Here is a 24,013-nt window from a genome sequence, read left to right on the forward strand (position 1 = left end):
ACGATGCCGACCCTGATCGAAACTGTGAAAGCCGCTCAACACCTCGAGAAGGTACTCTTTCCCCCTCTATGCTTTTCAACGGTGCTCCCAGGTCAGTTCTCACCGCCCCTTTGTTCTTGATCTATGAACTCGCTCACCTCACCTCTGTCAACTCGATAGGCGTCTTTCGATCTGGACATCCGAATAGACACAATTCTCCATACTTGGACTCGCTCGCGCTCAAGAGTATCATGTTAGTGACTCTGTTGTCGCAAAGTTCCTCGAGCTGACCTCCTCCCCCCTCCCTCGTCCAGGTATCTCTCGACTGACGAATATCGGTGCGTATGAAAAAAGCTGAAGATGTATGGCGTACTGAGAGATTCCTGATGAAGCAGTTCCGACACGTATAATTGGGCAAACGAGAGAGGGTTGAACATTTTCCATATCCGAATTGACGTGAGCAAGGATCCGACGGTGGAGGTGGACGCAGATCTAGTTGCTGAAGCACTGGAAAAGGTCCTAGGTGCGTCCCTGCGCAGCTTAGTTCCCTCTCCTCGAATCAGCTGACTCGTTGAACCGTTCCTAGACTCTCGCAATCTCCCGAGTTAGTTGCAGCTCTTACCTTCTTCGAGGACACCTCGCGAGATACCGACCAGCTCACTCTATTCTCCCGCTTCAGTCTTGATTCACGACAACAAAGGTCGAATTCTCCCTTCTCTCATCTCCGCCATTCTTCGACTCTTGACGAACTGGACGCTCGAGAGTGCTCTACTTGAGTATCGATCATTCCTTCCGCCAGCTGAAGACTGGGTCAGCGACATCGAGTCGAAGGGGAACAAGGAGAGATTGGGAAAACCGAAAAAGGAAAAGGAGAGAATCGGTGATATTCAGGTGAGTGCCTCTTGATCGTCACACGTTATATTCCGCACAGTACTCATGTGGTAATAAGGCCTTTCATCTCGCAGTTGATCGATCGATTCCCCCTCGAAAGACTTCGCTTCGACCTCGAATTTGCTCCGAGTTGGCTCAAAGATCGATGAGAGCTGGTCCAGCGTAGGACTGGGTTAGACTCTCTTCGATGGTAGCTGGAGTCTGCTATCGATCAAGGCGAGGCGGAGCCTTACCCTGAGGTATCGTCGACTTCGACCTCAACCTTGCGCGTTTCATCAGGTGAGCTCTCTCTTAAAGCTGTGGCTCTACCTTGTAAAGCCACAGATACTCAAACCACTCTTCATGTTCGCTGCAGGGGTCGATGCTTTATCCGGTAGGGAACAATGGGCCATCAGGGACAATGGAACTTCGTCAGCGAGGTCACGGCTGAGCGTGAGCTTCAAAGTTCCGAGGGCGAAGACCAGGTCGTGCCAATCTCGTATCGCAATCAAGGTAAATTGTATCATCCACTCGCTTCTCTACGCTCGAGCGTGTGCTGACCGCCTCCGGCATGACTGTGCGATCGGGTTTAGCTTCGCAAAACGACGTGAAATCGAACAGAGTTGTCGAATCGTCTTCTTGCCGCATAGAGGAGTTCGCAACGAGGAAACCATCTCACGGTCTCGGTGAGAGCAAGCGTCTTGTAACCGTGGTGGAGCAGTCAAGCTAGTCGCGAGACTTTTGCACTCTTTCTATCTTTACCTGTTTGCCCCCTCGTCTCGACTTCTCGTATCAGATCTTCTCTTGAATGTACGAAACCCCTTTGTGTTAGCAGAGTGAGACGCTTTCGTGCCAAATAGACTGACAACAAGTCGCGCGAAAGTTTCCTCTTCTCTCTCTTCTCTTCTCCTCTTTCACCCACTGTGTCAGCTCGCACGAACCCCTTCCTTCCACGTATTCGATGCCGTCGACACGCAAGAAGAAGATCAACTACGCAGAGGTAGATAGCGATGTGGATCTGGATGAGGAGGAAAGGGAACTCGACAAGATCAAGGCATTGGAACAGCTCAACAGCAACGAGAACAAGTCGAAGAAAGTAGGAGACACGTTTGGTACTACTCGTGAGTCCTATCGACTGTATCCGAAGTGTTCCGAGGGCTCTAAGGCTGACTTATCTCCCTCTCGCATTCAACCCGATTCGCAAGCTCGAGGAAACTCGAAGAAGAAGCGTCGAACGAATGCTCGCAAGGTGGATCGACAATCGACAGCTACTCCAGAACCTGATGAACCTACCTATGACTCGAAACTCTTGCTCGATCTCCCATTCGATCTCTTCGTTGAAGTGAGTCGAATCCAAATCTTCGCATTCGACCCTCATCTTCTCACCCGGATTCACGTCTCTAGGTCTGCTCTCACCTCGAGGGTAAAGATCTCTTGTCACTCGCGAAAGTCAACACTGTTCTCCGAAACATCCTCCTCTCTCGCGGCGCTCGCTCGATTTGGTCGTCTCTTCGTCGAAAACTCGGTTTCCCTCTCCCGGACGGTCTCTCAGAGATCGATTTCGCTCTACTCGAGTATTCAGAAACTTGTCAAGTGAGTCGACATGCTCCTCGCTGTCCAGACGTCCGTGACTGAAGAGCCTCTTTCAAAGACTTGCGAAAAGAACGTCGTCGATCAACACTGTAACACCTTCCAGCGCGTTCGTCTGTGTCAACAGTGCTTAAAAGCCTAGTAGGTGCCTGATTCATCGACGATTAGATCGGGCACTCGGTGAGGAGAACTGACTTACTTTGCGAAAAGCACGATTTCGTCGAAAGGACTCTTCAAAGCTTGGCCTAGTCTCCATCGTTCAGCAATCCATTGCGTTCGCTACCATGATTGCCAGTTACTTCGTTGCCCTGCCTCCGGACTTCACAAGCTGACGTGAGTCGATGCAGTGGGAACCAACTGGCGTGGAAAACAACTTGCTTGTTCGTACTTGTTCCGCTCACTTCTCTCCCACAACCTGATACTCACCATTAGACCTGAATGATCTTGCAGGTAAATTCCTCATTTCCGATCTGGAGACTGTCGACCAGGTCCTCAAGGAGCTCGAAGACGACGACGAAAACGCCATTTCTCAACTTCAGAGTGTCCGCGCCAAGGGATCTTCGACCCGTCCTCGCCGCTCAAATACAAATGAAGAAGTCATCGAAGCGAATCACGTCGAGAACTTCGTTAGGGAAAAACAAGAATGGGTCAAAAACGAACAAAACGTGAGCACAAACTCTCGATCTACTTCCCTCGGATTATAACTGATGTTGAGCTCAAATCATTGTAGACTTCGGAGCAAATCATAGTAAACCGTAAGCGATTGGCACAGGAGGCACGAAATGCGGAACGTGAACGAAGGGAGGCTCGTCGAAAGGCGATAGAAGCGCAAGTTGCCTGTTTCCTTCTAAAGCTTCATTGACAGCCGACTGACTTTGGCTGCCCTGTCCCTCAGGATCGTCGACTCTCTGAAGTTAGATCATCAATGGGCGGATGACGAGGCGGAATATCTCAAGAGATGGGAAATGTTTGACCAAGTTGCCCCGAAAGTTGCATACGCCGATGATCCTGCAGGTAAGATCTCTCGTTTTGCCTCGAATGTAGCTCCACACGCTGACTTGAGCAATGCATTGACAGCTTGGACGGATTGTCGCACGCTCATCAGGAAAGTTCTCGACGATGAAATCGCGGAAGAGCTCAAGGAGGAGGCACTCGAAGCTCGTCGATCTCGCCTAGAATCATACTAGGAGGAGCTCGAATCTGTGAGGGATCAATACAACCTGTTCCCGAATCACTACGAGTTCATGAATCATAGCTTGATCAAACCTCTCTGGCAACCTGAAGACGCTGTGATCAACGACGAGATCTAGTCCGACATTCGTCGTCAACTCCTCGAACAGTTCACGGCGATTGAAGAGGCGAAACGTATTGAAGCGATCCGCTGCATTCTCGCCGCGAATCAAGGACTCTCGTCGACGTCTTCTCTCTCAACCGATCCAGCCGACTATCCCGAATCAATCTACGGCAATGACAACTTCTTCTCGAAAGTCACCTCCCTCTTTGTGAGAAGTGGATGGAGAAACCGCTCAACCCCTTTGGTTTCTTACCCTCAAATCCTACGAACTCACCGTCGCGATCTCTCCGCTCGAATCAACAACCGTTCAGTTGTCAGCATTCGTACTCTCCTCGAAGCTGCTGGGAAAGATCCGGAGATCTTCAGCGAGTCAGATCTCAAAGACCTGGGCTGGGGATTCGTCTGGACCAACCATCGAGACGAGACGAAACGCCGCAACATTCATTACTGGTTCGACGTTGTGAGTCTGCTTTCAGTATTCTTCTCTCGATATCGAAACTGATGGAGATCTCTTCCCTCTGTCAGTTCAATGATGCGATCCGCTTCGGTCCCTCTGCGCGACAAATCGCTGAAGGTGCAAGTTTTGAATTCGAGTATCGTCGCCCATTCGGTTCTGGGATTTTCGATGACGAGGAAGACGATGGCGGAGACGCTGGAGATGACGGAGACGAGGTAGACGAGGTAGACGAGGTAGACGAGGTAGACGAGGAAGAGATGAACGGAGAAAATCAAGGCGAATCGCAATCGGGAAGTCACGCCGAAGGAGAAGATTCTGAACAGGAGGACGAATCGGACGAAGAATGAAGAAGAGGAGGGGAAGAGAAAGGTCATTGCTTGAACAACAACACCCAGAGGAACAGAAATGGATGGAGAGGCAAGGAAAGAAAAGAAAGGTCATCGCTTGAATTCAGAACAGATCACAATAGCTCTCTCGCTCTCTCTCTACGATTTACTGGAACGTGCTCGTGTTTCGAATGACTATGTTTTTCTCATGCGACTGCAAAACGGGGATGATTCTAGATGGAGTGACATGGAGGGACGAGAGAGAAAAGAGAGCAACAAGAAAACAACCAGGGAAGCGTGTAAAACTGGTGCGAAAGAGAGAGAGGAAGGGATACAAGGGAACCGCAGAATAGGAGAGAGGGCAAGACAATGGGTATGGAGGAAGGAAGGGAAAGCGAAGACTGATTCGAATAGAAGGTACATGAGTCGAGAGGAAAGGAAAGAGGAAAGAGAAGTGATTATTGAGGTTTGACAAAGACTCGATAGGTGAGATAGGATCCTGCGACGGCAAAAGCTCCAAGACATCCCAAGATCTAGAGACAGAACAGAAGTCAGTGCGTGCGAACAATCGAGCAACGAAGAGAGACTCACTCCGAAGAACCAACCCAAACCGTCTGCATCTTGACCGGGGACGTGCACGTTCATTCCCCACAGACCAGTGACCAAGTTCATCTATTCGGAACGTCTATCGGTGAGCAACGGAAAGAAAGAGCGAGGAAGAAGAGAAACGAACGGGAATGAGCACGGTACCGAGAGCGGTAAGTTTCGAGAGAACGTCGTTAATCTGATTGTTCGCATCAGTCCTGAGATCGAGAAAGGGATGAGTGGCGTTCAACACGTCAGGAAAGGAGAAAGACGTACATCTCGATCGAGATTTGAGCGAGGTAATTCGAATGCGAACGAGAGAGAATCTTTTCGTAATGAATCAAATTTTGAGTCGACGTCGTAATGTGATCTTGAATATCCGAGAGATAGAGACCCTGTGGTCGAATGGAAGGGCGTCGTGAGCTGAGAAGGAGGGAATAGGAAGAAGAGAAAGAAGCGTACGATATCCGATTTCGGCGCGACAGACCAATTCTCGTTACAACGTTTCGACAATCCCTTGACGACATCCGCTTTGTTACCCATCAACCGTAACAAACCCATAACCTTTTTACGACAAGTTCCGATCCTATTCCGCAACTCTCGTTAGTTTCTTCGAGTCATTCGCAGAGAAAGGGAGCAACTCACCTTCGCAACATGTCACTCTGTTCAGCTTCCTTCAAGATCAATACCAACTCATCGATCGAGTCTACCTCGTATTCAATGTTTTGAATGAGAGGACCGAAAGCATCGGTAATGTCATCGATCAACGCATACGAGATCCAATCCGACGTGACGTTGATGTAATCCTTGAGTTGCTTGATACGTCTACGAACGTTTTGAGGGTGAGGAGTACCTCGGAAATGGAACTGCGAGACATTACCAAGCGAGAAAGTTCAGTTTGCGAATCGGACAAAACTTTCAGCAGGTAGACTCACGGAAAGAGTACCCTCTCGGAAGACGATGATGTACATGTTAAGAGGTTCGAGGTAGGTAGGAGAGTAAGGGTCTTGTTCGAAAGAACGGAAACAGACGAAGTAGTAGTTTCGGAACAGTTCGATCTTTTCGCGAGTTTCCTCCATTTGAATATCTTCTGTCGTGAGAGGATGGATCCCGAATACCTACATCGACGAGAATGCACAGAGTCAGGTGATGGTAATGAGAGAGAAAGAGGATGGAGTGAAGCTCACTTTACTCAAAACTTTCATTTCCGCATCAGTCGGACACATAACATCGAGCCACCAAGTGTTCGATTCGGCATCGGCATCACTCCTCATGACTGCCGTTCTCTGAGAATCTCCTTTGACCGTTGGAACTCCAGCCGGTGCTCCCATCGGTCCTCCTCCGTTGACGGAACCCGAAACTGAAGCTGCCGTACCGTTCCCGTTCCCGTGATGGTTCGGAGTGCTCGTTCCAGACTGAGAGTTCGAATTTCTGAATTGAGCGAGTCTCGGATCGAGTCCAACGTGCGCGAGATCGTCTTCGTATTGGTTCTCCTTTCGACCGACGAACAATTCTTCGAAAGTTTGTCCTTCTCCGGGGATCTCGGCGAGCGAACGAGCGTGAATCGTCGAAGGTAGAGCGTTCGAATAGAACGAGAATCGATAAGGTCGAGGACCAGTTCCTCCTCCTGGTTTGCGATCCGTCGGTCGAGGAGGTCTTCCACTACCCGTTCCAGTTCCGTAGCCAGTTTCACTCGGGTTACGTTTATCGGCCGAGAGGAGAGGAGTACGAGTATCGAGAATACTTCGGAACGTCGGGACTTGATCTCCTCCTCCTCCTGCGTCTCCGGAACCTTCGAAGAGAGCGACTTTTGGACGGTGTCGACCTGGAGCGACGCTCTCACTCAACCTCCTGCGACGTCCTCCCATTCTTCCTCCACCTCCTCCTCCTCCTGATGCGGGAGTATCTCCTTCACTTCCGCTGCTGAACGCGCCTGTTCGAGGATTCGATTTCGAGAATGCCGAAGAGACTCCATACCCAGGAGGAGAAGTCGAATCTCCTCCAACTCCTCCTGCGACAGTTCGTCTTCTAGTCGAAGAAGGGATCGCTTTCCCAGTCGCTTCTCGTTCGTCGGTAGCGAAATCTTCGAGAATCGTGAAATCGAAGGGATAAGGGAAGTTTGGGAGAACTCCAGGCATTCCGACTTCGCCATGATGATCTTCCATGTAGTCCATTTCGGCTGCGGCTCCATGGGTAGGGAAACAGATATCGTCTTCGGGTTTTCCGAATCCAGATCCAGGTCGAGAGAGGTCGACGTTGAAAGGTTGATCGTCTCGAGCAGAATGGTGGTGATCATCGTCAGGGTCGTGAGAGTGTCGAGAAAGAGAGTGACGAGATGCGTTCGAGTGATAGGATTTGCGAGAATCGTGTCGAGCGAGGTAAGGTCGGTCGGAAGGGTTGAATTCGATCGCTTCCTCTTCGTCCACGATCGCATCGTCGTCGCCGTAACGAGGAGATCTCGCGATACGAACCGAAGAAGAGATTGGATCGTTGTCGAAAGGTCGAGAAGACATTGGGGATCTTCCAGATCCTTCAATGCTGAACCTTCGAAGTGCGCTCGATTTCCTTCCACTCCCACCGCCGTAATTCGCTTCGGGGGGACTTCTCGCCATTCCTCCTCCTCTCGGGGTCAATCCAGACGAGAGCGAGTGAGGTTGTCGACGGTGATCGATGTAAGCTCCTCCTTGACTGTCGATACTCGAATCGCTCAAATTTCGATGATGTCGGTAAAGTCTCGCCGCTGCTGCCGATCTAGGAGTTGAATTCGTTCCCCTCATTCCTCCCGTCAATCCTCCTTGTCCTCCTTGTCCTCCTCCTCCTCCCGATCTGAGTTGATTCCCACTCGAACTTTGTCCCCTTCCACCACCCGATTCTCTCCCGTAATAACTATGTTCCGCTTCATGATCGTCGTGACCTTCTTCTTCCTCGGCTTCTTCCCTATCTTCTCTCTCCAAATCATCCGCCAAATGACCCATCGCGTCCGTCGCATCCGATTGAGGTAAAACGCTAATCGAAGGTCTCCTCCTCGAATTCGACGACGATTGTTGTTCTCCCGGACTAATAGTCTGTACCGTTCCACTACTCGTACCTCTGTTGAACTGCTCCCTTTGCGCATCCTGCTGCTGCAGAGTGATTCCAGTAGAGGAGGAAGTCGCCCTTTGATCAGAATTGAGGAGAGTCGCAGATCGAGCCCGATTCGGTTGTTGGGCCGCGAACGTCATACTCTGGGCGAGATGAGCATCTTGATCTCGTTGTCGTTGGGAATGTTCGTCCGGTAGTCCGATCTCACTTTGAGGTCGAGGAGAAGAGTGTTCGGAATCTTCTTGATGAGGTTCGAGAGTCGGAGAAACGCGACGACCTGGAGATGGAGGAGTCGACATTGAGTTGGTGGATTGACTTGAGGCGTCTAACCTAGCATGTGGTGACGGTTAGTGAAGGAGAGGAAACGAGGCCGACCTCTCTGAGGGAATTCGAAATGATGCAGGGGATAATATCTTCGCTCTTACTGTACTGCCTTTACAACGAACGCCGTATGTGCCCCGAGAGAGAGGCGTAACGAACACAAAATTTCTCGGAAATTGAAAACTTGCGATTCGAGCTTTTCGCGGTCAAACCGCCCCAAACCATACAACTCTCGCACTCTGAAAGTAGTCAGTCAACGACGCGAAGGTAAAGAGAGACGCAATATGCCCTCTCGAAAAGCAGGAGACGGGGACGTGGAGCGATGGGAACGACCAAATCTCCTACGATTTTCAATGCTTGCTGGTTCTGCCCGCATAACGAGCTGCTTCTGAGCAAGGCAAGACTCCCCAATAATAGGGACTATAAGATCTTGTCCAGGCAACCTACGAGAAGGGTCTCACAGCAGCACGAGCTCGTCGCGAAACGAAGCAAGGCTCGCTCGTTGTTGTGTATTCCGACCTGGGTGCAAATCGGACGCCGATAGCTTCGTCCCTGCTCTCTGTCGTCCTGTACGGTCCGCAGAGATCAAAGGAGAGCGTCAGAAGTCCGAGATCGCACAAGACTAGGCGATAACAGAAAACCTTCGGGAGAAATCGAGCGAATGCCATAACCAAACGCTCTGATACTTGTCGAACGACTGAGCACCCGCAAGGAAACAGCTACATAGAGCCCTGGCGAGTCGAAATAGCAGTAATCGCATCAAGGTGAAGCAAGAAACGCGAAGAAACGAGCGAACTCGAGGACTTTAGCGAGAAAAAGCAGGAGCAAAGCGATCGCATTCGTTCTACGCGCGGGACCAGCAAAGAGAAAGCTTATAGCGGCTTGTCGTCGAGGAGTGATCCCGAGCGAGGTGATGGGAAGAGAGCAAGAGCCGATTCGATTTCCATTTCTCTCTCAACTCGCGACCAGCTCCTCCCGTCTCCCCCTTTCAAGCGACCTACACCCACACAATATCTTCACAACCCCGAAAGACACGTCCTCCATCATGTCGTCTGACCTCCCGTCGCCCACGAAACGACCATCCTTTGGTTCTCCTCCCGAGGCTCCTCCTCGAGATCCAACCGACATTCGAGGTTCCATGTCTAAACAAGCTCAAACTGGATTCGAGTATGAGATCAGTCATAGAGCTACTCAAGCGAGACACGGTACGTTCCCACTCTCCCCTCTCTGCTTCGTGAGATGCTCTCGACTGACGAGTTGAACTCGCAGCTGTCGCTCAAGGTCATATCCTCCCTACCCATTCCTCTCTGAGGACTCGTCGACCACTCGGAATCTCTCAAACTGAGCCCGTTCTCTCTTTCGCACAGAACCCTTCTTCGTCTTCTCCTTCATTCAACTCTCCATTTCCTCCCTCCTCGTCCTCCTCGAGATTCCCACTGTTCCAAACGACTCAAGATATCAAGAATCTGGTTTATACGGATGGGAAACGACCTGATGAATTGAGACCGTTTGGAGAGACTTCGACTTCGGATTACGGAGGATTTGGATCTCGAACGAATTCGTTGAGTGCGTTCTCAGAAGGAGGAGCAGGAGCAACAGGAGGAGATGCAGATGGAGATGGATTCGATCTCGATGATGTGTATGGGAAATCATCGTTCACGTTCCCGAGTAGTTCGCAATCAGCTGGAGCTGGAGGGGAAGATTCGCAAGGTTCGAATCGAACCGTTACTCAACGAATGAAACGTGCGTTCGTTGAAGCCGAAGATTCGGGTTCGACTCTAGTCGAAGAAGGGGGAGGGGAAGATGAGGATATGGTAGCGACGGATGTTGAGGACGAGGGAGAAGGAGAAGAAAAAGATCAAGTCGCTTCGAGCATGACGAACATGTTTGGAGGACCTATGAAGACGGACAGGAAGATCGCAGGTGCGAAGAGAGCGTTTGGAAAGACCCAGTCGCTACCGGCGTCGGCGTTCAGTGGGATGGATTTCTGAGGAAAAACGGAGGTCGTAGCGTTTTTTTTTTCTGTCTTTTGTTTTGTTCTCCTTTTCGTTCTTTTCTCTCTTGCAGTGCCCTTTCCTACCTATCATTCTCTGTTCGCATGCTCTCTTTTCTCGATAGCTTGTATACTCTTCTCTTGCTTCAGTCTCTCTCGGGTTTTTGCAAATCTAACTCACTCTCATCGAAACCAAACTCACTCGAAAGAGATTAGAAATGGGAAGAACTTGAGGGGTATCAATGATTATTCGTCACAATAAGGAGAGAGAGAGAGAGAGAGAGATAGGAGAGGGAACGCCAGCGAGCTGCAGAAAAAAAGAAAGGAAAGAAAATCGAGAATCGCAAGAAAACAGGAATAGAGAGTTTTAGGGGGGTTAGGAGAAAACGTGAACGAGAACGAGGTATGATGGAAAGAGAAGACATGAGAGGAACCGAGCGAGTCAATGTGAGGGGGGAAGGGGAAGGAGCACAGACCAAGGAAAATACTAAAATTCATGAACTTATGTGAAAGGAGAAAAAGGTAGAGAGGGCGAGAAGGGGTATCTGTGGTATCTTGAGAGGGCGAGCAGGAGCGAGAGCTGAGATTCGAGAGAGTTGATTTTAACCGCATCGACAAGTCAATAGTTTGATCAACGAGAACCCTCCTTTATCTTCCTCCTGATGGGCTTGATAATCCTGTTGAACTCCTTGAGCTCCCGACGACCCTTGATGTCCCATCATTGTCGTATTCCCCTGCTGTTGTTGCTGTTGTTGTTGACCCTGCTGTCGATATGCGTTCGTACCCGTTGGTTCGTAACCTTCCGGTCCTCTTTCGTATCCCGTTCCATTCGCGGCGTAAGGATGAGATCCCCTAACTCCTGCTTTCGATCCCCCTACTCCTCCTCCTCCTGCGCTTCCACTCAAAGGAGTACTCGGTCCACCAGGGGAAGGAACCCCTTTGACGGCGACTGCACTCGCGTTCGGACCAGGGACGGCTCCAGCTGAAGCTTGTCGACCGATTTTAGAATCTGCTCGAGCAATCGCGGCTGGTGTAGGAGCAGTTGGGGTCGAGGCCCCAGTATTTCCTTGTCCTCCCGAGGCGGCAGCTGCAGCGGCAGCCGCTCGTTGGGCGTGTCGTTCCGCTCGTTCACGTTCGCGGTCTCGGTCTCGAGGTTGTCGGTGGTGGCGTGAATCGTATCCCCCAGATTGGCTCAATACAGAGGAAGACTGGCAACAACTCGCGTGATCAGCATTCGATTTGGGCGAAAGAAGGAGAGAAGGAAAATGAAGAACTCACTCCTGCTTCCCAACCTTTCCCGTTGTTAAGTAACATCCAATCGTAGACACCATCTTCCAACTCTCCCGAGTTCTTGAGTACTTTCGTGAACAATTCCCTCAAGAAATCGTAATCTGGAGTTTCCTCGAATCCCAACTTTCGAACGTAATTCAAGTAAATCGCGAATTCCTCTGCACCAGATTCTCCATTCTATCAGCTCCATTCTGAGTAGATCGAATGAGAGGGATAGCGTACCAGGGAACCCTTCTGCGAGTTCTTTAATCGGAGTACTTTGTTTCTTTTCCCCAATCTTTTCATACTTTTGTTTATTCGTCGCGGCTTTCAATCCTTGCCAAGGTAATCCACCTCTCAAGAAATACATGAATACGTGTCCCAACGCTTCTAAATCATCCCTTCTCGATTGTTCTATGAATCGTTTTACAATCTTTGTCAGTTTCCCCTTTCCCTGTATCTCACCTGGAACGAAGTTGAGGTGATTGACTGACCTCTTCCTAAATGAGTGTTGATACTCATATACCTCGCCGTTCCACTCAAACTCTTCCTCTCCCGATAAGGGATATGTTGTTTCGTCTTTGGATCCCTATATTGTTTCGCCATCCCGAAATCGACGACGTGTACGACGTTTGCCATTTTCGTTCCCGGGCGACCGATCAGGAAATTGTCGGGTTTGATATCTCGATAGATTAGGTTCTTTTCGTGAATCGTTTGAACTCGACTCAACTAAAATCACAAACTCGAAGGTGATCAGTGACTGAGAAGGGAGGGGAGAGAGGGAGAGGGGGGAGGACGAACCATTTGTTTAGCAGTCATGACAACGGTCTTGATCGAGAATTTCCTGCCACACATATCAAACAAATCTTCCAACGAGGGTCCCAACAAATCAATCACCAAAACGTTGTGTAACCCCTCTTGTCCGAAATAATGTACTTGAGGTACTCCATCTACATCCACACCACATCACTCCCTAGTCAGTTCCAAGGCAGGGAGAGAGAGAGGGAGAGGGGAAGGGGACGCACGAGAACCGGCAAGGATTTTATAAGTTCGATATTCGTCCCTTAATTGAGGCGCATCACTTTTACGCGGTTCCTAATCAGCCCATAGAACGTCGTAGAGAAGTTAGTTACAGCTACCACAAGAGGGAGTGAATGAATGCGTGGTGCGCGTTGAAGCGAAGCCCCAGATTCTCGGATCCCTTTTCTCACTTCGCGTGCGGCTCCCTTGCGGCTTCCTCGCTTCGAGGGACTCTGTCGTTGAGATTGAAAGGCTTACGAATTTGATAGCGACCGTTTGACTATTCAACAGATTCGTACCTATCCTCACATCAACCTCACAAACCAGATCAGCACCCACCTCCTCTCTCATCCCCGTTCACCGAGAGTGCATAGCTAGTTTGAGAGCGTACCTTCAAAGATGACTCCAAAAGACCCTTCCCCAATCTTCCTCCCAACTCTGAAATGAACTCCAATCACATTCGAACTCGAACTTCCTCCGGACGAGCTTCCACCGCGTTCGTTCGATTGGTGGTGGTGTGATGAAGAGGTTACTACGTGAGATGTCATCTAACGAATCTGTGTCGATGGGAAAGGAGAGAAGAAGGAGAGGGGAAAGGGGAACGTGGACGGAAGAGAGATCGAGAAGAAGTGGGAACCGCGGGACAGAAGGAAGGAGGGTACGGTTTAAGAAGTAGTAGTTGTGGACACTCCTCTAGAGGTCGGTAGAGCGAGTGGGAGAGTTGGAGAGGTGGAAAGTTGATCGAGCGCGCGGGCAAATTGAACTTTCTGATTTCGTTACTCTGAGTCAATTCAATTCGCAATTACGGTAAGTCATTCGAGCTTTCTCATTCAACTCTTCTTTCTGACGGGTTCGAAAAAGACACAGAAAGAGTTTTACAGAGAGAATGCAGACAGGTTCATGAAAGTTATAGTCGTCCAGGGAAGTAGAGAGAGAGTGAGAAGAGAAAACAAGATGAAAATCACAAAACAAAACCGAATGAAAACGAAAGAAAGGAGTGAGTGTGTAGCGTGATCGTTATCGTTCAAGTGTCCATTCTAGTACAACAAAGTTCATCATGAGGAATGTCTATGCCTCGTCATTGTCATGGTCGTGGATCTCATCGAAGTAAAGGGAATCTCGGACCCAACGTCCCGATCCTAAACCTCCTTTTCGAATCGAAGACCCCCTTCTCCCCCTCTCTCTCTTTCCTTTCCATTACTCTCATCCTTCTCCCCAGATCTCTCTCCCTCAATACCTCCCATCCTCTCTCATAAATTTTCTCCAATGCCCTCTGTCCCTCCTCGATCAAGTCATCCCGCTTCGCGAGACGGAGACGAGAGCCCAAGCCGCCGAGAGCACCGGAGAGGGAACCGAGTCCGAGGGAGGAGAGGTCAGAGGAACCTAGGAAACCTTTTAGGTCGGATTCAGAAAGGGGACATGCGAAGGACGCTGAGGAAGAGAACCTATTCTCCTCGCTCCCAAATCATCAGTTTCTCTTGTCCTCTTCAGCAGAGAGAAGAGAACGGCGAGAAGGGAAGGAAGGAAAGGGAGAGAACGTACGTAGGTGATACTGAAACTGCAATCACTTTAACTTTCGTTTCGACTTTATAATTCACTTTCAAATCTTCTTTCCCACTTGAACCTCCTAGGAACCCGCATTTCGTCGCGATATCTTTGAGAACGGAGAGGTCTGAATCGTACGAAGTTGTGTAGTTGATCGAGAAGGGGAAATGGATCGTTGAACTATCGACACGGAAAAGACGCGGCGTTAGTTACAGCTCGACGAGGAAACCCCTCTTGACTGGATCCTGGAGTGCTCTGACTTCGCGAAGAGCCGAAGGGAATGAGGAAGTAGAGAAGAAGAGAAGCACACTTTGAGTTCTTTGGAATTTCGACATCATCCAACGTTCCACCTCCGATCGCATCGTCAGGTTTCGTAGGGTAATAAGCCGTCGCTGAAATCTTGTCGAAACTCGCTCCGAAAACTGTAAACCGATCGAATTGACGAGGTAAGTCTCTTGTCTTTTCGAGCAAGTCTGAGGGGAGAAATGAGGAACGGAGGACGTACAGTTGGGATTGATTACTCCGATCTGTTTGACTCATCGAGAAGTGAATATGCAAGACAGACCGGGCCAGAGAAAGAGGAAGCGATCTCACGTTTAATCGAACGTTAATATTGAATCCCGATCCAACGACCGAAACTTCTTGACCATTCGAAGGTGGTTCAATCCCATTGAAACTGACATCCGGAGGTTTGACCCAGACTGTACGACTCGTTGCCCTCCTTATCAGCTCGATTCTGCCAGCTAGCTCAATCTCGCTCGAAAGGGGGGCGAACGTACGGAAGAAAGCAGCAACGATCCCAACGATAATTAAAACGACCAACATGATGGTACAACAAACGACTCTTCCACAACACCTAAATTTCCCTCCCCTCGTTAAAGCCCCGGCATGTTCATCTTTTCGGTACATTTTCAATCCTACTTTTTTAGGAATTTGTCCTTCAGCTGCCATCTATCCTCACGCACAAAACCACTCTCCCTCTGATCAGCTCGTCATTCATTCAAGCTCAATGCGATAGAGCAAGGGAACGAGAGAGAGAGAGAGAAAGGAAAGAAACGAACCTGCGCAGCTATACTACCCCTCGTCACTGGTACTCCACTACTCATAGTCTGTCCATACCCACCCATCGGAGGTGCCTTCAAAGATTCAACATCATCCGAATTGTAATCGTGTAACTGGGGAGGATACGTTGTTTGTTGTGGACGAAGATTCCCCGTCTGGAGTTCGTCGTCTCGAGGGGAAATGAAATCTGATGAAGAGTATTGTTGTGATGCGTATGGTGGTCCTCCCTGTCCTTGTACTTGACCGCCGTAAGGGTAGGACATCGTTGGTTGATGAGATAGAGGAGGAGAGAGATGGGAGAGGAAGCGGCGCGATCTCGGATCAAAGTGGAAGAAGTTCGCAGACGCGTTTGAGGGTCCTTGGTCGAGTCTCTGTCGGTTCTGGTAGGGTTCTGAGGGGTATGGATTGGTCGATCGGTTGCGTACAGTGAGGGGTAGATGAGAAACGAGTTTCGGGGACGATTCCTTCTCTCTTCCTTGATCTAATTCGCAGCACCTTTCTCCTCCATTCCATTCCATCCAAGTCCTCCTTAGACCTCCTCCTACTCCTTCTACGATGCGTTCCACCGCACCCCTCTCCCTCTCCTCCTCTCTCCGACTTTTCGCCCGTCGACCCAATTCATCCTTCTCCTCCTCTCGGGACCCCTTGGATATCGCCAACACGATCGGCCCTGATGCCTCTGCGTTCAATTTCCCGTTGACTCGACCGAGTTTGTTGAAGATGGAGAAACAACGACAAATGTTGCATTACTTGAGGTTGGAACAATTACAATTCAAAGATCTTCGTACGTTCTACCCTCTCTCTCTATCCGTTCTCTGAGTACTCCGCGAGAAGAAGGAGTAAGAGCTGATCGAGAGAGATGGGGGCATGTGAGTGTAGTGAAATTCCGACAACCTTTCTTCCCTCCTAACGCTTCGACCCATTTCATTCAAGTCCGACACCAACACTATCAAGGTGAATCACACCCTGCATCTCGCAAGATCTCTATCATCGTCCCTCTCTCTTCTCTCTCCTTGACGCCCTCTCAACTACACAAATTCAAGTTACTAGCTGGACCTCGTTTCACCCCTTCAACAGATGGCCCAGGAGAAGGGACGTTCAAATTGAGTTGTGAATTGTACCCTTCGGAGAAAATGAACGAGAAATGGTGTTCGGATACACTCGATAAATTACTCTCCGAAGCGAAGGATTCGACGAAAGATGGATTCGAGGATGTACCGTTAGATTTTAGGGGGGTTAAGAAGAGAATCGAGAGGAAAGGGAAGGGGAAGAAAACGGTCGGGATGAAGGATTTCCCGAGGGAATGGTTGAGACCAAGATCGATGGAGCAGGCGAATTAAGGAGGAAGGGAAGAGGTTTTGAATTTTCGTTATTTTCGCATCTATCCTTCCTGTCGTGTCCATGGTCCCGTTTCTACATTGCAAGAAGTAAACAGAATACTCCCATTGGGTGCACCGAGCGAGAGACAGCTGTGCGAAAGTAGACCCCAAGGCGGTTCACTCAATAATCCTCTCTCCCTCACTTTTCTACGAACCACCGGGGAATGTCTTCCCCTACTCCCTCCTACATTCCCTACACTCCAAAACGACACTCGACCCAATCCTCGATCGCATCCCTCTCCCAACTCCAATCCCAACAATCGTCATCTTACTCTCACTCTTCATCGTCTCGTGCCTCATCACACACACGGAACACGAGTTCGATCGATTCGAATAATGGGTATCTCGGGTTCCCCGTTCCTCAACAACCACAGAGGAGTTTATCGGCTGCGTCAACAGGGACAGGAAGACCAGGGATGGTTAATCATCCTTCCAACTCTTCTACGACGAGTAGTTCAACGGGGGGCTATCAGGCAGGAAGGTCTCCGTTGAATGCTCCAAGTATGTTACATTCCTCTACGGCACCAGTCTCGGGAGGAGGAGGAAGAGGAGGTGGAACTTCTTCAACCCCCACAACTTCAACTTCGAGTAATCATTCTCCTCGTCCGTTCTCCCCTCCCCCTTCAGTACATGCTTCCTCCTCACGTCCTCTATCCCCATCACCTTCGACTCATTCCTCACCGACGAAACAACCCCAGCAGCTACAACAACACTCAACAGGAGGACGAAAGATGATGCCTTATATTCAAACGTTCCAACCTCCCGGAGTCAAACGGGATAGGACAGAAGAGTTTTTGAGGGTCAGAAAAGGGAGGAGAAGGGAGAAAGCGGGCGAAGAGGAGAGATTAGAGAGGAGGGTCGATAAAGTACGAAATCTTCTACGCTCTCCCTCTTTTCCATTTGCGCGAATGAGGATTGAGAAGCTGACTGAGATGAAGTTCATTTAGTTACTAGAGTTGCATTTTCCACTTACGCCCACTTCTGAGCCCTCAACCTCAACCATAAATCCGACTACGACTCTCGCTTCCCTCACAGATCCTTTTCGATCCTCCCCCTCGCTCTCTTCCTCCGCAAAAGAACTCTTCAAACTTGGCGTCACGAATTTCTCCTCCGCTACCGGTATCTCGACTTCCGCGACATTCTCGGCAGGTGACTTGGAGAAGGAGGAGCAGAAACTCGTTACTTGGGAGGAAGATAGGAATGTCAAGGAATGTAGGATTTGTTCGTGAGTCACTCCCTCCCAGCTCTCACTCTCTGTGATGGTGTGAATCAAAAGCGAGACTGACGGAGGTTGGGAACGACGATCGGGGATGGGATACAGAGCTAGTTTTGGATTATTGACGAGGAAACATCATTGTCGATTATGTGGTCGAATCGTTTGTTTCCTCCCACCTACTCCACCTACCTCCTCAGAGTCATCAACATCTTCGCTCTCTCCCTCAAAAACGCTATCCGAATCGACAGAAAAGAAGGAACCATCAAGAGTTACGAGGAAAGAAAGATGTTCAACTTTTTTCACCTATATCCCCTCCGACTCCTCCACTTCTCTCCAAGGTCCAAGTACAGCGGAGAAAGAGAAAGGAGTTGTGACAGGCACGAAGAAGAGGAGGAGGAAAGGATTGATTGTGGAAATCGCACCGATCGAACAGGATCGGGATGCGGCGAAGAAGACTTTGGAGGAACTCATGTCTGGAAGCAACAATCCTTCTGCTCAGACGCAGGGAGGAAAGAAGGTGGAGAAGGAGAAGGAGAAGAAGGATGAACGGAAAAAAGTGCGAATCTGTCGAGATTGTCTCAATACGGTTCTGTACGTCTCCCTCCCTTCCTCTTCTTTGACACGGGACTGATGAGGATGTGGATGTGTAAATGATGTAGGAGACATCAATTCTCTACCCTCCCATTGAAGACTCCTAACTGGTTAAAACTCTATCGAGTCTTGAAACAATTGGAGGAAGAAATCGATTTATCTTTACAAGAGTTTCAGGAGTTGATCGTGAGGTTACAAGGGTTCGTTTCTCTTTCGTCCTGTCTTCTCTTCTTTGTCTTCTCTTGCTGATTTCCTTGACTGCGTAGGAATCAATCGGATCAATCCTCGTTATCGTCGCCTCCTCCATCGAAATCCCAAACCTCCTCCCTCCGAGCTCGTCTCATAACGAATCTAGCTTCCTACGATACTCTTTCTAAACGACTTCTTTCCCTCTCCCAATCCCAACCTTCATCAACATCATCATCAGCAACAGGAGCAGGAGGAAATGGAGGAGGAGGTGAATTGGAAAGGTTACAAAAAGCTTTAGGAACAAGATCAATGAATTGGTTAAACGAGAAACTGAGTCTCTTGCGCTCATTGGGTTCTATCGAGGAGATCTCTGGCAAGGCATCCTCGACGAAGAAGAAGGAAGCGGGTGAGGAAGCAGCAGGGACGAAAAGTTTAGAAAGTTTGTTAAGTGAGGAAGAGTTACGAAAAGTTCGAGAACGGATCGGAGAAGTAGGCGGAGCTGACGGTGGGAGTGATGGGAAATTATTGAGGTTGGGACCGGAGAATGAGGAGGAAGAAACTCAGGATGGACAACTCGGGGTACTTTTAGAGTGAGTCTCTCTCCTTCCCCCTTTCCCCCTTTCTCTTTCTTCCGTTGAAGGAGATTGTGACTGATGAGATTGGTTTCTGGTGGGGACAGACAAGAGAAGCTGGTGCAGAGTTATTTGGAGGACGCGAATTCGAGGAGACAGTTTGAGGATGCCGCGAGCTTACAATCGAGTTTGGACGAGTTGAGGAGGGAGATTGAGAGGTTGAGAATGGGATGAGATTGTTGAGGAGTTAACGTATGGAATGGCTATCGTTTCTCATCGCGATGAAGGATTGGACGAAGCGAGATCGAGAGTGGAAGACTTGTCATTTGAGTTTCGATAGAGCTTTGACGCATGAGTTGATGATTCTTACCAGACCTTCTAACGTCTAGCTTTCACTGATAGAGCACTGGGCTTGAGAGGTCCGACGAATTCAAGGTGCGCTGGCCAATTGTCCACTTCGCGGAAGAAAGCTATCGTTGTTCGAGACCCTTAACTACTTACTTCGTCTTCTCTGTCTAGGTGTACCCCGAGTACTTACTGCCGAGTACTCCCGCAACGACAGAGCTCGGTGAAACGACCCAGCAGCTCAGACTCCATAACGCTCTCGAAACCCAAACGCTTGAAGCCCTCATGCAAATTCATCGAGCGACATGCGAGACTACTTCGCCCGAAGGGAACGCCGTGTCCCGCCGTGGGACACGGCCTTCGAGTCGAGCGAACGAGCTTGGACTGAAGAATTTCCGCAACTTCGTTCCCGGTCATTTGAATAGAGCGGCGGAAGTCTCAGCAGAACCGCAGGACTATATTCCACGTTCTCTGAGCTGCTGAGCTACTCATTGGCAGCGGCTCCAAACAGGAATCCCGACGACTGCACCCGAACGACTCGATCGAGAAAGGAATTTACGAGTTGTGCCGTGCAAGCGAGGTCACGAAGGTGGACGAAAAGCGAGATGCAGACTCAGAAATACATGGAAGTGCTAAGTAGGGACAATACAGACAACTACGAACAACATAAAGAAGAGATTATACGAAACTAAGCCAACACCTTATCCTTTCCCTTCTCGTCCTCCGCCGTTTCCACTTCAGCCACCTTGCTCTCCGGTTCAATCTTCGGCGCTCTAGCCTCCAGCAATTTCTTCTCCCTCTCGACCTCCTCATCCTTCTTCTCCCTCTCCTGCAACTCCCTCAACTCATCCTCCACCTCACCTTCCATCTCGGCATCCAACGGCGCCACACTATCGACCGCTTCGTTGATCTCTGTAGCGGCGACGAGAGTCTCGTCGAGCGCGGAAGTGGTCGCTTCGATGTTTGACAATTGTAGAGTTGGGGAAGCGAGGATTGAACGAAGGGTAGAGGAACCGAGGGAGAGTGCTTCGAGAGTCTACATATAACACACACAGCACGAGGACCTCGTCAGTAAGCCTTCCTGTGAGAAAGGAGAAGGAAAAGGAACGCACTTCTTCATCCCCTTTCGCCCTCTCGATTCCCAAAACGACTTGTTGTACTTTATCCCTACTCGCCACTCTCTCTTCCAGAACTTTCTCGAGTCGCTTCTTAGCGACCAAGTGACTCTTCGCCATGGTGGATTGTTTCTTGGAAAGGTAGGAGAGGGCTTGGGATTGTTCGTGAGTAATACGGGATTCGAGGGAAGTGATGTAGGAGGAGAGAGTCGAGAGAGTCGAGAGGAGATTGAGGATCGATCGATCGGATTCTGTAATAGTGACGGGGTCTTTCGCGGATGAGTTGGAGAGGGGTGGGGAGAATTTAATGACCTAGAGAGAGGTCAAGGGGTTTGAGCATTCTGAGAGCTGATCGAAAAGGATCAGAAAACGACTTACATCTCCCTCGATAGCACAGTGTCCCTTTCCAGCAAGATAAGTCGCTAGTACGCGACAGTCTCGCTCAGAGAGGGTTACACCGGGAAGAGCTTTCGATCCAAGTTTCTCTCGGAACGATTTGATGGTGTATAATCTCGAGATTGGGTCGACGTGGAGTTCCGAAAAGAGAGGGATGATCGAGTTTGCAGCTTTCTGCTTGTCTTCGACTGGATTAGTGACGCTCAAAGCGAACGACTGAAGCAGAGAAAGACGAACCTGAACTAAATCTGGAATTACCCATTCCCCTTTTCGTTTATTCCACTCAGTCTCGTCGGCTTGTTCACCTAAGTCAGAGGTTCCGACGACTTTCGAGATCCCCCACCAGAATGGACGAGACAGGAGCGAAAGTACAGAGAAACCTTCGGGAGAAGGAGAGGAAAGATAATTGTCGAGGGAAACGAGGTCGCTCGTCGACGCCAATTCACCCTGTCAATTCCAACCGACCCTGTAAGATTTCGATACTCGTATCGTACAGGGCGAACAGACTGACCACGATGACGCCTAGACTCGAAGGTCTCCCAGCTTTATCCCATCTCAAATTCTCCCTCAATTCCTCATCGACATTCAGTACGAGCTTATCCTGTCCCAACAACCCTTTCGCTGTGAGGTCTGATAGAGTCTTGCGCCACCAGGACAAGGCGGAAGAGTATCCAGTCGGGTTCGATGTTTTGCGACCGGGTAAAGATGAATAGTAGAATTGGATCTTCGCCGTGTTGTATTCTGGGATAGAGCGTAAAGCTGCTTTGAGCGGGTCTGGAGAGGGTTCTGTCATCGCGAGTGAAGGGAAAGAGGACAAAACAGCGGAGGGAAAGCCCGGGAAAGACTCTTGATCTTGTTCTACTCACAATTCTCGGCAACGACATCGCTGAACCATCAAACCACTGTGAACATACTCGGAAACCTCTCAGAAAGGGCTCAGGACCTCCTTGGCGATTCTGAACGCGTTCTTCGACTTCCACTCTTCGATCAATCAACATTTGCTTCGCTCCATCACTCTGAGCTGTAGTACAGGCTGCTCCAAACTACGAGCAAGACGCTCTGATACTGCCATGAGATCTTTCCACGAATTCATCGCCTGTTCATCATGTCATCGCGACTACTTCGTCCCATCTCCCTCTCAACCTCAAACTACTCCTTCTGGCTCTTCAGAACCCGCTCCGCCTGCTCCTACCGCTCCCTTACCGTTCTACCTAACGACCTGCCAACACATTATCTGTCACCCCTGTCTTTTCACCTCCAAACCCGCTCCTCAACCTCTCGATCAAGTCCGTCTCCCTTGTCCCGCCTGTCAAACGATCACTCCCCTCGCCTTACTCGTACTCGATGATCCGACGAACGAAATGTCGATGTATTTCAGCGATCTAGGGGAAATGTGGAATACGGCTTTGATGGCGGCACAGTTTCAGTTGAAGAGTTTGATGGATCAGGTGGAGTATTTGAAACCGAAGTGTGTGCAGCAGAAAAGATCTATTACGAGGCTACTAGGGGAAGTCAAGAAGGGAAAAGGGTTGAAAGCGTGAGTCGAAAGCCGCCTTCAAAAGCGATTCTCGTAATTGGTTTTCGCTAATGAGGTTGGCAAATCCACAGGGAGAACGATCAGCTACGAGCGGAGATCGGTGCACTACAGGCTCGATTGTATAAGGATCCAGCTCCGACAGCCCGACCGATCGAGATTCGCGAGGATCGATTTGAGGATTATCGAGATCAAGGAGTCGGTCATTCCGACGGCACTCGTCAACAGTACGACGAGAATGAAGCGGGAGAGGAGAACCAATATCGAAAGAGGAGAGCTGTCGAACAATCGAACCAGTTCGCCTCTCTCTCGAACGAATTCTCTTCTCGCTTCGAATTCCGCTGACATTGTTACTCTGATGCAAGCAGACTCGAAGAAGAAGGTTATCATCCCGTCTATTCGCCTCCTCACTCGCAACAATCCCAAGACCGCGAAGCATCCTACGATCAACTTCGACCAAGTCGCCTGACTCTCACTCCCGCATCTCGAGCGTCTCACCGCTTGCATCACTGGACTCGGCCTGAAACAATCCCCGAGAACGAACTACCTCCGATCGATGGGATCAAGAGTTCGAGAACGATTCATTTAGCTGGAAATGGAGAGGGAGAACTGGGTCAAAATGCGGCTGGAAGAGCTTCGAGAATGTCAGGAGGAGGAAGTAGAGGAAGCTCAAACGGACCAGCATCGATCAAAGAACACCTCTCGTGAGTATTGGTCGTTTCCTAAGCGTTGTCGCGTTCCTTAGATTCGATTGAGTAACTTGCAGACATTTCGCCTACACGCCAAGCGCATCTGGAGCTTCTCAGCGACCTTCGACTTCTTCTGCTCCCCCTAAAGATCTTCCCTCGACCTTCGAGCCGCCCGCTTCCGTCGCTCAATTCGATCCCGCGCCGCGACAACTCTCTCATCCCCCTCCCGCTTCTTCGCACTACTCCCAACCTTTCTCGCACGATCCCGACGAAGATCGTCGAATGATGCCTCCTCCGCCTCTCCCTCTACCCGTCTCCTCTTCATCCATAGCAGGAGGGGTCCCTAGAGCTCCTACGCCGATGCATCAAACTCGACCTTTCATTCCTTCCCACTCTCAAACCACACCTCGATCGACTCCTCGCCCTACACCGGTCTCGACTCCTCGACAACAAACTCGTCGATTGCAAGAGATGCCTCCGCCGCCTTTACCGGCGCGTCGATTTGGAGAAACAGGAAATGCGACAAGTTCAGCTAGGGTTCCGTTCAGACCTTCAGGATGAAGAGCAAGAGAATCGTTTACATCGAGCGCACTGT

At 49.9% G+C, this 24,013-nt stretch overlaps 11 protein-coding genes across 11 annotated transcripts; 7 read left to right on the forward strand and 4 right to left on the reverse strand.

Moving 5' to 3' along the window:
* Nucleotides 1-3: 3 nt before the first annotated feature.
* JCM6883_002813 (uncharacterized protein) lies at nucleotides 4-1,019 on the forward strand (the record flags this gene model as incomplete). Its single annotated transcript, XM_076630605.1, has 7 exons — nucleotides 4-91; nucleotides 160-232; nucleotides 294-317; nucleotides 375-502; nucleotides 566-583; nucleotides 659-870; nucleotides 945-1,019. 7 exons carry the CDS (start codon nucleotides 4-6, stop codon nucleotides 1,017-1,019), a joined length of 618 nt encoding a protein of 205 aa, XP_076489342.1.
* A 791-nt stretch (nucleotides 1,020-1,810) lies between these two features.
* On the forward strand, nucleotides 1,811-3,626 carry JCM6883_002814 (uncharacterized protein; the record flags this gene model as incomplete). The annotated part of the gene is made up of 7 exons (XM_076630606.1): nucleotides 1,811-2,191; nucleotides 2,254-2,442; nucleotides 2,787-2,823; nucleotides 2,890-3,104; nucleotides 3,170-3,278; nucleotides 3,358-3,453; nucleotides 3,517-3,626. The coding sequence occupies 7 exons, from the start codon at nucleotides 1,811-1,813 to the stop codon at nucleotides 3,624-3,626; spliced, it is 1,137 nt and encodes a 378-aa protein (XP_076489343.1).
* A 57-nt stretch (nucleotides 3,627-3,683) lies between these two features.
* On the forward strand, nucleotides 3,684-4,537 carry JCM6883_002815 (uncharacterized protein; the record flags this gene model as incomplete). Its single annotated transcript, XM_076630607.1, has 3 exons — nucleotides 3,684-3,728; nucleotides 3,780-4,193; nucleotides 4,259-4,537. The coding sequence occupies 3 exons, from the start codon at nucleotides 3,684-3,686 to the stop codon at nucleotides 4,535-4,537; spliced, it is 738 nt and encodes a 245-aa protein (XP_076489344.1).
* A 437-nt stretch (nucleotides 4,538-4,974) lies between these two features.
* JCM6883_002816 (magnesium transporter CorA family protein) lies at nucleotides 4,975-8,481 on the reverse strand (the record flags this gene model as incomplete). Its single annotated transcript, XM_076630608.1, has 8 exons — nucleotides 4,975-5,049; nucleotides 5,108-5,188; nucleotides 5,250-5,319; nucleotides 5,378-5,496; nucleotides 5,564-5,687; nucleotides 5,747-5,967; nucleotides 6,037-6,219; nucleotides 6,289-8,481. 8 exons carry the CDS (start codon nucleotides 8,479-8,481, stop codon nucleotides 4,975-4,977), a joined length of 3,066 nt encoding a protein of 1,021 aa, XP_076489345.1.
* A 1,067-nt stretch (nucleotides 8,482-9,548) lies between these two features.
* JCM6883_002817 (uncharacterized protein) lies at nucleotides 9,549-10,494 on the forward strand (the record flags this gene model as incomplete). Its single annotated transcript, XM_076630609.1, has 2 exons — nucleotides 9,549-9,708; nucleotides 9,773-10,494. 2 exons carry the CDS (start codon nucleotides 9,549-9,551, stop codon nucleotides 10,492-10,494), a joined length of 882 nt encoding a protein of 293 aa, XP_076489346.1.
* A 604-nt stretch (nucleotides 10,495-11,098) lies between these two features.
* On the reverse strand, nucleotides 11,099-13,333 carry JCM6883_002818 (casein kinase I homolog; the record flags this gene model as incomplete). Its single annotated transcript, XM_076630610.1, has 8 exons — nucleotides 11,099-11,704; nucleotides 11,775-11,944; nucleotides 12,009-12,179; nucleotides 12,260-12,494; nucleotides 12,567-12,715; nucleotides 12,791-12,860; nucleotides 13,044-13,084; nucleotides 13,177-13,333. 8 exons carry the CDS (start codon nucleotides 13,331-13,333, stop codon nucleotides 11,099-11,101), a joined length of 1,599 nt encoding a protein of 532 aa, XP_076489347.1.
* A 551-nt stretch (nucleotides 13,334-13,884) lies between these two features.
* On the reverse strand, nucleotides 13,885-15,655 carry JCM6883_002819 (uncharacterized protein; the record flags this gene model as incomplete). Its single annotated transcript, XM_076630611.1, has 7 exons — nucleotides 13,885-14,230; nucleotides 14,328-14,510; nucleotides 14,641-14,752; nucleotides 14,836-14,857; nucleotides 14,925-15,031; nucleotides 15,110-15,281; nucleotides 15,392-15,655. The coding sequence occupies 7 exons, from the start codon at nucleotides 15,653-15,655 to the stop codon at nucleotides 13,885-13,887; spliced, it is 1,206 nt and encodes a 401-aa protein (XP_076489348.1).
* Nucleotides 15,656-15,947: 292 nt separating this feature from the next.
* RSM24 (mitochondrial 37S ribosomal protein mS35 RSM24) lies at nucleotides 15,948-16,732 on the forward strand (the record flags this gene model as incomplete). The annotated part of the gene is made up of 2 exons (XM_076630612.1): nucleotides 15,948-16,176; nucleotides 16,272-16,732. 2 exons carry the CDS (start codon nucleotides 15,948-15,950, stop codon nucleotides 16,730-16,732), a joined length of 690 nt encoding a protein of 229 aa, XP_076489349.1.
* Nucleotides 16,733-16,935: 203 nt separating this feature from the next.
* Nucleotides 16,936-19,573, forward strand: JCM6883_002821 (uncharacterized protein; the record flags this gene model as incomplete). The annotated part of the gene is made up of 6 exons (XM_076630613.1): nucleotides 16,936-17,637; nucleotides 17,719-17,996; nucleotides 18,093-18,578; nucleotides 18,647-18,778; nucleotides 18,845-19,357; nucleotides 19,447-19,573. 6 exons carry the CDS (start codon nucleotides 16,936-16,938, stop codon nucleotides 19,571-19,573), a joined length of 2,238 nt encoding a protein of 745 aa, XP_076489350.1.
* A 799-nt stretch (nucleotides 19,574-20,372) lies between these two features.
* On the reverse strand, nucleotides 20,373-21,988 carry JCM6883_002822 (uncharacterized protein; the record flags this gene model as incomplete). The annotated part of the gene is made up of 5 exons (XM_076630614.1): nucleotides 20,373-20,720; nucleotides 20,797-21,111; nucleotides 21,178-21,369; nucleotides 21,433-21,642; nucleotides 21,707-21,988. The coding sequence occupies 5 exons, from the start codon at nucleotides 21,986-21,988 to the stop codon at nucleotides 20,373-20,375; spliced, it is 1,347 nt and encodes a 448-aa protein (XP_076489351.1).
* Nucleotides 21,989-22,265: 277 nt separating this feature from the next.
* Nucleotides 22,266-23,979, forward strand: JCM6883_002823 (uncharacterized protein; the record flags this gene model as incomplete). Its single annotated transcript, XM_076630615.1, has 4 exons — nucleotides 22,266-22,732; nucleotides 22,804-23,025; nucleotides 23,098-23,433; nucleotides 23,496-23,979. The coding sequence occupies 4 exons, from the start codon at nucleotides 22,266-22,268 to the stop codon at nucleotides 23,977-23,979; spliced, it is 1,509 nt and encodes a 502-aa protein (XP_076489352.1).
* Between the last annotated feature and the right edge of the window lie 34 nt (nucleotides 23,980-24,013).

Source organism: Sporobolomyces salmoneus (assembly GCF_050403485.1).
Source record: "Sporobolomyces salmoneus JCM6883 DNA, S_salmoneus_JCM6883_v1_ctg11, whole genome shotgun sequence".
Classification (NCBI taxonomy): domain Eukaryota; kingdom Fungi; phylum Basidiomycota; class Microbotryomycetes; order Sporidiobolales; family Sporidiobolaceae; genus Sporobolomyces; species Sporobolomyces salmoneus.